Source organism: Mus pahari, chromosome 3 (genome assembly GCF_900095145.1).
Source record: "Mus pahari chromosome 3, PAHARI_EIJ_v1.1, whole genome shotgun sequence".
NCBI lineage: Eukaryota > Metazoa > Chordata > Mammalia > Rodentia > Muridae > Mus > Mus pahari.
The window spans coordinates 160747488-160760713 of NC_034592.1; the positions used below are offsets into that span (position 1 = coordinate 160747488).

General features: G+C 45.5%; 1 protein-coding gene across 2 annotated transcripts in view; it reads left to right on the top strand.

Annotated features, from left to right (window-relative positions):
- Window positions 1-13226, top strand: part of Cdh26 (cadherin 26) — a 50790-nt gene that overhangs the window by 16494 nt on the left and 21070 nt on the right. For both annotated transcript variants that reach the window (XM_021194712.1, XM_021194713.1), the window contains exons 4-8: window positions 4012-4159; window positions 6239-6405; window positions 7051-7179; window positions 8746-8931; window positions 12439-12707. In XM_021194712.1, coding sequence (XP_021050371.1) covers window positions 4012-4159; window positions 6239-6405; window positions 7051-7179; window positions 8746-8931; window positions 12439-12707 — 899 coding nt within the window. The remainder of the gene's footprint in view (window positions 1-4011; window positions 4160-6238; window positions 6406-7050; window positions 7180-8745; window positions 8932-12438; window positions 12708-13226) is intronic.

Sequence of the window (13226 nt, forward strand, 5' to 3'; positions counted from 1 at the left end):
GGAGGAGGAGGAGGAGGAGGAGGAGGAGGCCGAGGAGGAGGAGGAGGAGGAGGATATTTAGATACAGAAGAAAGCGAATATTTGAGGTTAAACTATGAGGAGATGGAGGCAGAGACTTTGAGTGACACCAGCCAGGGATAAGTCCAGGAATTCTTGGGCTTACCAGTGACTGGAACCCCATGAAGAAAAGCCTGAGCAGGTTCCATCTCAGGTTCCTGCCACAATGGGTTTCAGTTCCAACTTCCAGAGCATGAGGACAAATTGCACTGTAATCATGAGAATATCACCCTCAGGTGGAGGTCCCAGTCTTAGAAAGTGTGAAAAGTGGCATAAGCCACATGTCACCTAGCATGTTTTACTCTAACCGGGTACTTCTCTTCTTAAATGCTGATTCTTGGTTTTGAGATACGGGAAAGACAGGACACCACTACAAACCAAGGAAACACATTGAGGTTGCAAAGAGAAACTGCAGAAGCATACTGTTCCCCGATGCATGCTGCACCCCAATGCAACCTGAGAATGTATGTGTGTGTCTTAGGGTTTCTATTCCTGCACTAAACATCATGACCAAGAAGCAAGTTGGAGAGGAAAGGATTTATTCAGCTTACACTTCTACATTGCTGTTCATCACCAAAGGAAGTCAGGACAGGAAATCACACAGGGTAAAAACCTGGAGGCAGGAGCTGATGCAGAGGCCATGGAGGGGTGCTGCTTACTGGCCTGCTTCCCCTGGCTTGATCAGTTTGCTTTCTTATAGAACCCAGGACCACCAGCCTAGGGATGGCACCACCCACAATGGGCCCTCCTGTCCTTGATCATTAATTGAGAAAATGCCTTACATCTGGATCTCATGGAGGCATTTCCTCAAGGGAGGCTTCTTCTATGTGATAACTCCAGCCTGTGTCACACAAAACCAGCCAGTACAGGGCGGGGGGGGGGCTCTAAAATTAGACAAAGCATGTAGAATTTGGTTTTGGGAGGTGGGGGGTGTGGAAACACTTGGGAGTGGGTAGGTGGATGGAGGAGCACCCTCACAGAAGCAAGGAGAGAGAGGATGTGATCGGGTGTTTATGGGAGGGAGGGAAACCAGGAAGGGGGATAACATTTGAAATGTAAGTAAAGAATATCTAATTGAAAAAAATTAAAATAAATGCTGTAAACCTAAAGGAAATCTGTAAAAATCTGCTGAGAGCTGCAGTATAATTCTTGATGGATTCACAAAGAGAAGAATATCCTCTTTTTCCTGGGTAGGAATCTCTTCTGTTTATTTTAAATCTTCTCAGTTTCACAGGACACGACCACCCATTCCAGCCCATCCTTTTACACTCTTTCAAATAATTATGTATCGACCATCCATGCTCCACCAGTCTGACCCACTTCTAAGTCATGCATGTAACTGATTTCCCGATGTGCCTTGGGCATTTAAGACGCTTCCTCTGCTAGCCTGGGTGTGAGGCTATAGATTTTGTGCGTGTAATTACAAATGGCCATATGGCGGTCTGTCATGCAAGTGCTGCACGGTTTGTTTATCCAAGGGTGTAAATCTCCGGGTTATAACAAAAGGCTGAAAACCATTCCAAGTGCAGAAAGCACCGGTGGCATTTCCTTTCTGCATTGTAGGCTGAGTCGCCTGGAATTTCTTCCCATCTTGCCAATGAATAAACAGTACTCCGGCTCTTCGGGCATCTGTCAGAACTAAAGGTCTCAGATGTAGCTTTTAGGATAATAAATGGAATATAAAATAATAAACACAAAACAAACACATGGTTCTTGTTTAAGTGGGAGGATTACAGTTGGCCCAGACTGAGATCTAGAAGTCAGGGTGATTAAGGAGCAGAGAGATGCCAGCGCAACCATGAATTATGGACGACGAGGGAGCAACAGAGTGGGAGAGAGCCAATTTGCTTGTGAAAACTTTAAAAATGTATGCCAGAATCCCTGAGGCGGAGTAGCTCAGGAGTAGGAGCCCTGCAGCATCCGTCAGCCTTACCGGAGGAGACCGAGGCTGCCCAGGCTAGTTCGGAGATGCACAGCGAGAAGAGAAAGGCTAAGCACGTGCTTCAACCTCTGCTATCCAGCTGGAACTGGGTTCTTCTACCTCCTCCAGGAGTTGAATAGCCAATCACCCTTTCTCTGGAACAGAGGGCACAGGCTGCTTCCTATGGCTTCTATGAGGATGGGATGGGTCCTTCTGTCTGCCTGTGTACCTCTGCCCCTTCTTTAAGGAACTCATTTTTCTTGACATTTAGCAGGATCCTGTGCCTGCAACCAAGTCCCATTGTAGAGTGGTCCTGTGCTTGAGGGCACCTCCATACTGCAGCTGCAGCTCATGGGTGCTGTGTTTCTTTTGCTGCAACTGAATTCCTGCAGGCTCCCAGCAGGCTCTGTCCCTATGGCCTACCAGCCTCTAGCAGATCAAACCTTGCATTTTAGAGCAAGAGAGATACAGCAGCGAGGCAGGTTAGGCAGGTTACAGTCATCTAAAAATATACACACATCTCTCTCACATGAAGGCAGATATATATATATATATATATATATATATATATATATATATATATCATTGCCTTATTGTAATATTGAAATCAGTGGAAAGTGTTTTTTACAGCATTTTCAGGCTTGTGAAAGAACAGAACAGCAAGTGCAGGGAGTTCCCAGGATTCCCTGTGATCAGCATCTTGCCCTGAGTGATGTTGTCTCTGTTATAACTAATGAGCTAGGGTTTTATAGTATTACCAACCAAATCCAATTGCTTGCCTACTTCCTGTCCAGATGTACTCTTGGTGTTTTGCATCCCATGGGTTGATAAGGTGTCCTCATCACAGACTCCTGTAGGGTAGCGTTCCTGCCCCAAAGTCCCCTAGGCTCTACTCACTCCCCATTCCCTTACTGAGAACCACAGAGCTTCTATTATCTACACACAGTTGCCATTGACAGGCTATAATGGAGCTGTACTCCTACAGTTCATAGCCCTTTTAGGCTGTTTTCTTTGTAAAAAAAAATTATGGGCACATGTGTATGCATGTGTCTATGCATATGTATGTATATGTATGTATGTACATGTGTGTTAGCACACATGAGTATGCACATGTGCATGAATGTGTGCATATGTGTGTATGTGCATGCGTGTGCTAATGTGTGCATGTGTGTGTGTGTGTGTATGTGTGTGTGTGTGTGTGTGTGTGTGTGCATGTTCTGGTTTCATTTCTGATGCAGTGACAAAGCATTCTGACAAGAAGCAACTTAGGGGAGAAAGGGTTTAGGCCTTTCTTACAAATGTAAGATCTGTACTAATGTCTCTTCTTACCTTTGTGATCTTGACATTCTCTTTCACCCTTGTCCTTCCTCTGTGCCCCATCCCCCCCATCAATTTTTCTAGAGCATTGTTAATTTAATCAATCATTTAAAGGACAAATGTCAGATCCATGACAGCTGTTTTGGCATTTTCCATTTCATTGATAATCTTTTCTGATCTTTATTTCTTTTTATATAATTTGCTCAGCTTTCCCAAGTGTTCTCAACACACAAGCTTAACTTACTAGTTTAATGCCTCTGGGAAGGGGGGCTTCTTAGGCATGCTGGAGAGGCTTGTGAGGACAGTGACCTTCTATTAACCTAATGTGTCAATGACTGTGCTGGTTCCTCTGGGCATTCATTCCTTTCCCCCAAAACCATGCATGGCTACTGTTCTCAAGGCTCAGTAATAGTCACTGTTAGTCACTGTGTCTTCCTTTATCAAGAGGACACTGATAAGCTGTACAAATGGCTCCCCAGCACCTCCATCCAAACGGAGAAACCAAGTTTGACCTTGATAACAAATGAGGAGTTGCTCCAAGCCTGCTTGCATCTGGTCTTCAGGAGCCTGTGCTTGGTCCCTGGGGCAACATGGTGCATGGTGCTGCTGCAGTTCCTACCCTGGGACTGCACTGCACATCTTTGCATTAGTAAGTCTTTGGCCAGGGTCTTCAGGAAGACACAACAACATTGTTCACTGTTCTCTCTGCTTCCCAGGTACACTTTGATGCTGTAGATCGATCCACAGGGAAAGTTGTGGATGAATCCCTGATTTTCAACATTAGAATCAGAGATGTGAATGATCATGCACCCCAGTTTCCTGAGAAGGAATTCAACGTCAGTGTGAAAGAGAGCCAAGCCGCAGGTGTGTTGGGGTGTGTGGTACTTACTGTGTGTATACTTGTCTTAGCTCTGAACGGCTTTTATTTATTTATTTTACCTTCCTGCTTTGATATTGATGAGGACTTTGATCCTGGTCACCCAGGGAGACTTTTCACGGCTCACATTTTTAAGATTGCAGGCCCAGAACCACAGAAGTCTTCGCCCTGCCAGCCTCATTTTGTGTTGGTCTTTCCAAGATGTGGAAGCTGTGGCCATCTGAAGAGCTGGTGTGTAAATGCTGCCAAGCAACAGAGCCACACCTAGAGGGACAGATGTGGAGCTGCAGGAGGCTCACAGGGGCTTTGCAAGTGTCCCATCTGTAGAATGGCAGGAAGGTGATGCCTAGTATCTGAGCTTCAGAAACTAAGTCTCTACACGCTAAACTAATGCTTCTAGAAGAAGAACCTATGTTTATAACAAAGGCAGTGTCTAGTATTATAAAGTAGTCTTTGGAATACTTCAAGAATTATAAATAAGGAGATAGAGGGCATTTCCAGAAGCTTTTAAAGTTGTAGTATTTTTTTTCTTTGTGTGTTTTATGCATGGTTACATAAAATTTGTGTTGTGTGTGCTCATGCATTATTGGGTTTTATAGATGAATGTAAATACATGTTCACATATGAACTATTCATGATAGCAGAAAATACACATGCATTAATACTTAAACATTTATAGATACTGTTTTTTTTGGTATGTATATATTTCCTTGTTGTTAAAGAACTTTTTGGGGTCAGTGAAATGGCTCCAATGGTCATGTGTTGCTAAAGCCTGAGGCCACAAGTTCTAGCCCCAGCACTCAATAAAGGAGGAGGGAGAGAATGATCTCCAGGAAGCTTTTTTTTTTTTTTTTTTTTTTTTAACTAAGAAGTGGAGTTTTTATTCTTAATCTATCATTGTAAGTACTAGTCAGTATGGCCACACTGGTTCAGAAAGATCTGAAATCAGTAACTCATGTTTCTTAGAAATAGCTTGCTTCATTCTCATTTTTAAATTTTTTAGTAGATATTTTCTTCATTTACACTTTAAATGCTATCCCCTTTCCAGGTTCCCCCTCCAAAATCCCCCTTCCCATCCCCCTATTCACCAACCCACCCACTCCAGCTTCCCAGCCCTGGCATTCCCCTATACTGGGGCATAGAACCTTCACAGGACCAAGGGCCTCTCCTCCCATTGATGACCAACTAGGCCATTCTCTGCTACATTTGTAGCTAGAGCCATGAGTCACACTGTGGGTTTTCTTTGGTTGGTGGTTTAGTCCCAGGGAGCTCTGTAGATACTGGTTAGTTCATATTGTTGTTCCTCCTATGGGACTGCAAACCTCTTCAGCTGCTTGGGTCCTTTCTCTAGTTCCTTCATTGGGGACCCTGTGCTCTGTCCAATCGATGGCTGTGAGCATCCACGTCTGTATTTGTCAGGCTCTGGCAGAGTCTCTCAGGAGACAGCTATATCAGGCCAGGAAACTGTTCTTTAACCTCCCCCGGCTCTGTGCCATGTATGCCCCCATCACACAGACACATAGTGGAACTGGAGAGCGTCACGTATTCACGGGGAGCAGCAATGACCGTGTGCCAAGGGCTGTCTGTGCATCTTTCCTATTATGGTTAACACCTTCAAACACTCCTCAGCCTTTTTTTGTAATTAATTGCTTATTTATTTGTTGTGTCTGTTTTCTGTTAATATTTTCTGTTAATATGTTTGTCATTTCCTTCTTGGTCACAGCTTGCTCCTTCTACATGAAGAACACAATACTTGCCACAGGAATTTCAAAAATACTACTCAGTTTATTATTTACTTTTACATTTTGTCTGTGCATTTTTTCTATACATCTAAAAACTTCTCCACTCTTCTGTGATGGGAATCACGACTGAAAAGCTCTTTGAAGTTTAGCCTTGGTTAAATATCCACCTGTATCTTGTATTGTATGTCTCTATGATGGATTCTCATTTAAATATCTCATTTATTCCGGTGTGTGCCCTGATGGCACTTGGCAAAGACTTTTCCTCTTTCTACTTTGACAAACTGCCTTTAGCCACCAATAACATTCTCAAAAACTTCTTTCTAGGTCAACCTATTTTTCAGTTGTTAACGGTCGATTTGGACCAAGAAAACACTCCAAACTCTCAAGTCCTTTATTTCCTCGTCTCTCAAACGCCATTACTGAGGGAAAGTGGCTTTCGGATTGATCTCATCAGCGGGGAAGTGCGACTCTCGGGATGCTTACATTATGAGGTTATGTAGATTTTATCATTTTAAAAGCTCCAGGGCTGGTGGGCTAACTGCTGTCAGAGTACTTGCTACATTAGCAGGCAGACCCCGGCTCCAGCCAAGGAGAGCCATGTAAACAAGAGCTGAGTGCTCTAGCAGAGTTCCTGTTGTCCCAGAGCTACAGAGTCAGAGAAAGCCACAGATCTAGAGCACCCCCCCCCCCGGGAGAAAGCCACAGATCTAGAGCACCCCCCTCCCCGGGAGAAAGCCATAGATCTAGAGCGCCCCCCTCCCCGGGAGAAAGCCATAGATCTAGAGCGCCCCCCTTCCCCGAGAGAAAGCCACAGATCTAGAGCGCCCCCCTTCCCCTAGAGAAAGCCACAGATCTAAAGCACCCCCCTCCCCGGGAGAAAGCCACAGATCTAGAGAGCCCTCAGACAGCCAGGCTAGCCAAACTGGTGAGCTCCAGGCTCCAAGAGACTGAGTGAAAAATGAAGGCAGACAGTGCCTGAAGCACCACGCCCAGGGTGGACCTCTGGTGCGCCCACACACAGTTGGGAATCCTCTGTGTTTGACTGTTGCTATGGAAATTGCTAGAAGGAAATGCCCTTGTTAATGGTCCCCTTTCCAGTGTTTGTGGGGCTTAGCATCCCTTTTCCTCCCCAGTAGACTGCTCCTCTGTTCACACTGATCATCAGAGCAAGTGATTGTGGAGAGCCATCACTGTCATCCACGGCCACCGTTCACGTCAGTGTGGAAGACAGCAACAACCACATGCCCACATTTACGGAAGACCATGTAAGTCATAGGCTGCCTGAGATCCAAGGCCTCTCACAGAGGGTCCCCAAGTCCTAGGCTTAGGTGCTACTAGTGGGTCATGAGCAAGATACATACAATTATCCAGAGTGACCTAAACTGGAACCCAGGAGTCTGCATGGGGCTAGACAGAGTCCAGTCTGTAAAGTAACCCCTGTCGAAGTGTGAGGACTGGAGAATGATACCCACATAAAACTCTGGGCATGGCAGTACCCACTGAGGACAGGGAGGAGGATGCATGGGGCCGTTGGCAGCCATCTTTGCCTACTTGGTGAGCCATGGGTCTCAGTGGGACACTTGTCTCAAAAAGCAAGGTTGGAGCCTTCAGGCTGACTCAGTGGGCAAAAGGACTGGCTGCCATCCTGACACCCCTGGAACACAGATAGAAGGCGAGAACTGACTCCTAAGTTGTCTTTGGGGGCTCATGCAAGTGCATGTGTGCGCTCACAAGCATTGAATCAGAGAGGGGCTTCCCTTGATGACCCAGAAAATACCCTGTACCCTCCTGGGCGCTCCAAGCCTTTGGCTCTTTCGTCTTCCTCATCCTGTTCAATTTAATGAATTTATTTGTTCTAGTTTCTGCCTAATCCTCTACCCCCCCCCCCCCCGCATCCATTGTCAGCTCCTGGGAGATATTTATTATCATTATTAATTGTTTTGCCAGCACATAGTAACTGCTGCATTAATGATTCAAGCAATTAATTTTAAAAATGTGTCATTTAAATTTTTTTTTAATTACATAAACCAACGTGGGATGTTTTCAGATGAAAGCACCTCATCCAAAAGTTTATACGAATGGCAAAATAATCTTACAGTAAAACCTAGTATCAGAATCCTCCCCTGGCTTAGGACAAATCTATGTGCTCAAAAGTAAGCCTGGGGAAAAAAATACATTGCTGTCCTGCTGTGCTTGCTCTGAGACCCATCACCACAAAATTCTGAAAATCAAGCCATTTCAAGGAACTGCGTGTGCCGGAAAGATGGTCACCTTGATCCAAACAAATCTCTCTCCTGTTGAGGAAGAGCTGGGGTACTCAAGGCTCATAGGCTGAGATGTGTACTGCATCTGATATCTTTATTATGCACTGACTATGTTTAAAATCACCCAGCTGTAGACACAGAGTCTCAGGAAGTACCATGCCATTTGTAGGAAGGATCCCACTCCTGACTCATTGGTATTTCCTGCTATAACTGGAGGAATGCCTGGAGGCTGCGGGTGTCTTGCTAAGGACCCACTTCTCCTTCCTCTCAGTTCCTACCCTCCTCCTCTCACTCCCTGCTCTCTTCCTCTTGCTTCCTGCCCTCCTTCTCCTACTTCCTGCTCTCCTCCTTTTGATTCCTGTCCTCCTCTTGCTTCCTGCATCCCTCCTCTCACTTCCTGCTCTCCTCTTCTTGCTTCCTGCATCCCTCCTCTCACTTCCTGTTCTCCTCCTCTCACTTCCTGTTCTCCTCCTCTCACTTCCTGCTCTTCTCCTCTCACTTCCTGCTCTCTTTCTCCACTGTGTGTCTTTGGGCCTGTGACATGGAAATGATGATTATTTCTTCCAGTACAAGATTCAGATTTCTGAAGGTCAAGTCGAACAGGGTGTGTTGTATCTCCCTGTCCAAGATGGAGATTCTCCATTTACACCAGCATGGAGAACACAGTTCAACATATGGGATGGCAACGAGGAGGGGCATTTTGATATCGTGACTGACCCTGAGACCAACCAAGGGTTGTTAAGTATTATCAAGGTAAAGTCAAGAATGGTGGTGGTGGGTGTTGTGGTCCCTGTCTGGAGGACAAGCCATAATGCCTGAGGGGCTGGTACCTGCTAAACACTCACTGTGTGTTGAGTAAATGTTGTGCCCTGGGCAACCCTTAGAAGAATGCAGGAGCAGATGAGCCCTTTGTCTAGAGGCCAAGGACTCCTCCTACGGAAACGATAATAGCCAACTTTTAAAAACCTTATTTGATGCTTTGATGTTGCTGTTGGAGGTAAACTTTACTATGTTCACATTGAGCCCTGGAGGTTGGATGCTGTTGTTGTTGTTGTTGTTTCGGTTTTTTTCCTGATGCAATGAAAGTGAACTTAAAAATTTATTTATTTTCTTGGTAAAGAGTTTCAACTCTTTGAGACTGCCCTTGAACTCACTATGTAGTAGAGTATTGCCTTAAATTTCTGGTCTTGTCTCTAACTCTGCAGTGCTGGGATTGTGGGTGTGCACTACCATGCTTGCTTTAGGTGGTGCTGGGGATCAAGCACAGTACCTTGTGTGTGCTAGGCAAGGGCAGTATTGGTTGGGCCACATTCCCATGTCCTTTAAACATGTTTCTCCAACTAAAAGTTCTTCTTTTAATCTCCTGGGTTTCAAATATTTTAAACATCTGAAGCGTAAACATTGGGGCATGTGTGAGGAGCGCAAGGATCTATCTACTACATGCACTGGAGTAGCTGGCCCTGGCGGAAAATAGTCTTGTTATATTTTATAGGTGAGGAAATTAAAGATCAGACCGATCCCTTTATAGAGAGTTCCACAGCTGAGAGGGTGTGTTCAGACAGGGCTCTTAGCCTTTGTGGCTTTCAAGGAGACGCAAGGATGGCCAGTGCCTTTCACAGTACAGCAAATCAATTGGAAGGACCATATGGAGTCAATACATCTGGGTACAGTCGAGAGTTTGCCTGTTAGTTGAACAAGATCCAGGAAATATCAAGGAGTGACAGTCCACACTGTGCATAGCAAGGTCCCTGACAGCCTTCTGCACAGTCACCTGCCACTGGAAGCCATCTAGAAAAGGCTCACGTGCAAGTGAGTTTTCTGGAGATGATCTACCATTTTTACATGGCCTTCAGTGGGAGAGCTGTGAGATGCAAGGTCACCACAGACTTCATCCTCAGAGACACAGGAGACCTGCCTCGCACTTTCCTGCCACTGGAGCAGTTAGATCTCCCCTTGCCCACTTTCCCAGCATAGATGCCTCTGGCCTTTGGAGAGGTCAAACAGAGAGGGCCCAGCCTGGCACTGGAGTATTGCAATTCCTTTTCATGGTGCATTCCCTTCCCCATAATGACCTCCCTGGGGCGGGATTTGAGAGGGTGGGGAGGGACAGCAGCAGATGCCGGCTTTGGGAACAGACAAAAAGCAACATACCCTAGTCCCTGTGTCACCGAGGCTAACACTCTCCTTGATAGATAACCAACATAACTCCAGTGCAGATGGCTCCTGCCCTTGAAGGGAACAGGACCAGACATTCTTGAATTGATAAGAGGCCCACTCTTAGACCATGAGAAAAGGGCAATTAAATGTTCCTAAACAGCTGTGACCAGTTTGTAAAAATACACTAGCTACTGATAATACCATAAAGTTACTTTCCAGGTCAAAAAGGTCCCCTCCCAACTGCACGGTTCAACCCCTCTGTCTGAACAAACACTATCAGGGTTAAAACATGGCTTTCCCATGTCACCTCTCCAGTCATGCAAACCCAAAGTTAGAGGATCCCTGCTTGTATATATATGCACATATATACTCCAAGTCCCTAGACATGGGCATCATATCTCTAATCTGCCCGATGGGGAAGGCTTTCGATTCAGGTCTGGCTCGTGAAATAAAGACTCTCTCTCTCTCTCTCTCTCTCTCTCTCTCTCTCTCTCTCTCTCTCTCTCTCTCTCTCTCTCTCTCTCTCTCTCTCTCTTTTACATTGGACTTGCAATTCCTGGCATTCTTCTGGGGTTCCTGCAAACTGGACATAACAATTCCAGGAGTGCTTTTTGCTGCTGATAAGCCTTTCCTGCAACTATTCCATAGCTTAATGATTCCTGGGTATTAGCCCACCCTATTGGGCAGATTTTCTGCAGATCAACATGAAGATGTACTCTGATGTAGTAATGCCGTATAGATGAAATGATGATGTCATGATTTCTGATAATATTTTATAGAACTGTTAAGTTGATACAAGTAATTTCAACACCCCCTCCCATAGAATAAATGTACAAATAGAGCTTTGTAAACCTTCATGTGTTGTGGACCAATTTCACTAGGATAATAAAGCAGGTTTGGAACAAATTTGTGATCAATGAAAAACATTAATTCTAGGTCAGGTCCAAGGATGAAGCCTTACATGTTCACTATGACCAAGGCCATGTGAAACTGTTGCTTTGAACTTATAATGAACTTACAGAATGAAACACTGCTTTGACCTTAACATCTACATCCCTCTGTAACTCCCTTTTGTGTAACAGTTTATCTGTGAGGTGATTTTATGAAGAACTTTTGTCTAAGAAGGAATAAATTGCCAAAGATAAGAAATAAAGTGTGGCATTTGGGGCTCAGCCCCATCCACCAAATGTATATCTGTATATGTATATATGTATAGACATACATACGTGTGTAGATATATATGAATATATGTAAGTATGCACAAACATTTGTGGAATTGATGAGACAGGCAGTTGGGCAGGGGCAAAGCGCGCACGCGCGCGCGCGCATGTGTGTGTGTGTGTGTGTGTGTGTGTGTGTGTGTGCGTGCGCGCACCCTTGAATTCTCCTTTCCTTCCTCTTCTTTTCTCTTTGACTCACAAAGAGTTAACGAGCTCCAAGCCTCTCCTGGCTAGCAAGGGGGCTCTGGAGCCAGAGAGAAACTAAGTCTTTTTTCAACTTCCCCTGATGCTATCAGCTGGAATCAAATTACCAGAAGCCAGAGGCTTTTGGCCTTAGACTAGCAACGAGTTAAAGGAAGACAAAAATTACCAAAAGTAAGCAGCTCTTGACCACAGAATATCAAAGAGTTAAAGACAGAAGAATCTCCAAAGAGAGAGCAGCTTAGGCCCCTGCTGACTCCAGACCCCTTTGCTGCCTTCCTGGGGAAGCTGGGTGTCTGGATTTAGCCCCCAGCAGTTCTTCAAATCTCCTGACTCTCAGGCCTTCCATGTCCCTGGCCACTTTGTACCCTGAGTAACTATGATCATTAGTATCTATATTTCTCCAAGTTCTTCTGATTTTTTTTTTCCTCTGGTGTGGTTAAGACTTAAATGTTTCATGAGTTCTGGTTTTTGTTGCATTTTTCATCACTGTCTGATGGATGGAGGCTCTGTACAGCCAGGAGAGGAGGAGGAAAGAGTGAGCCCCATAAGTGATTTGAAAGGGATCTGAAGACTGGCTTTTGATCATTTCCATCCTCTGTTGGATTCCTGATGACTCTGCGGAGCTTCCTGCAGCCAGGGGAGCAGTGGGTACTAGTCAAGCCTCCTCTTACCTTGGCAGCCTTTGGATTATGAATCTCAAGTAGCCCACAGCCTCGTCATTGCTGTGGAGAATCAGGAGCAGCTCTTCGTTTGTACAGAGGGCCAGCTGCAGCCATTGAGGAAGGTGATGGCCAGCACCGTGGTGAGCGTGCACGTGCTGGACACCAATGACCCACCAGCCTTTTACCCTCAGAGCTTCATCGTCAGTGAGGAGGATGGAGCCTGGCCCGCCATCCAGCTGGGATACTTCAATGCTACAGACCCAGACAGGGCTGACAGCCAGATAAGGTGGGCACAGAAGAGCAGGAATCGTGGCTGGCTCTGAGGGGGCAGGGAGGGGACTGTTGGCCACCTGAATGCTACAGATTCTTACTAAGACTGGTTCAGTCCAAGGAGTAAAAGCATAAGGAGCTACTTGGTGAATGACCATTGGCTGGATTAATCCAACTCCTTCTTCAGCTCCTGGCTGGGTTAGCCTAGCTTCCATTCCTACTCATTAACCCAACTCAGTCCTACCCTCACCCACAGCTCCCTCCCCATAGCCATATATATATATATATATATATATATCCGACTTGTTACATTTCTATGTCTCTCTTTCCAGATGTTATAGCTTCTAGGTAAGAAATTTCAGTAATATTTAATTTGTTTTTGGTCTTTTTTTTTCCAAGACAGGGTTTCTCTGTCAAGGTTTAGCTGTCCTTGAATTTACTCTAGACCAGGCTGGCCTTGAACTGCCTCTGCCTCTGCCTCTGCCTCTGCCTCTGCCTCTGCCTCTGCCTCTGCCTCTGCCTCTGCCTCTGCCTC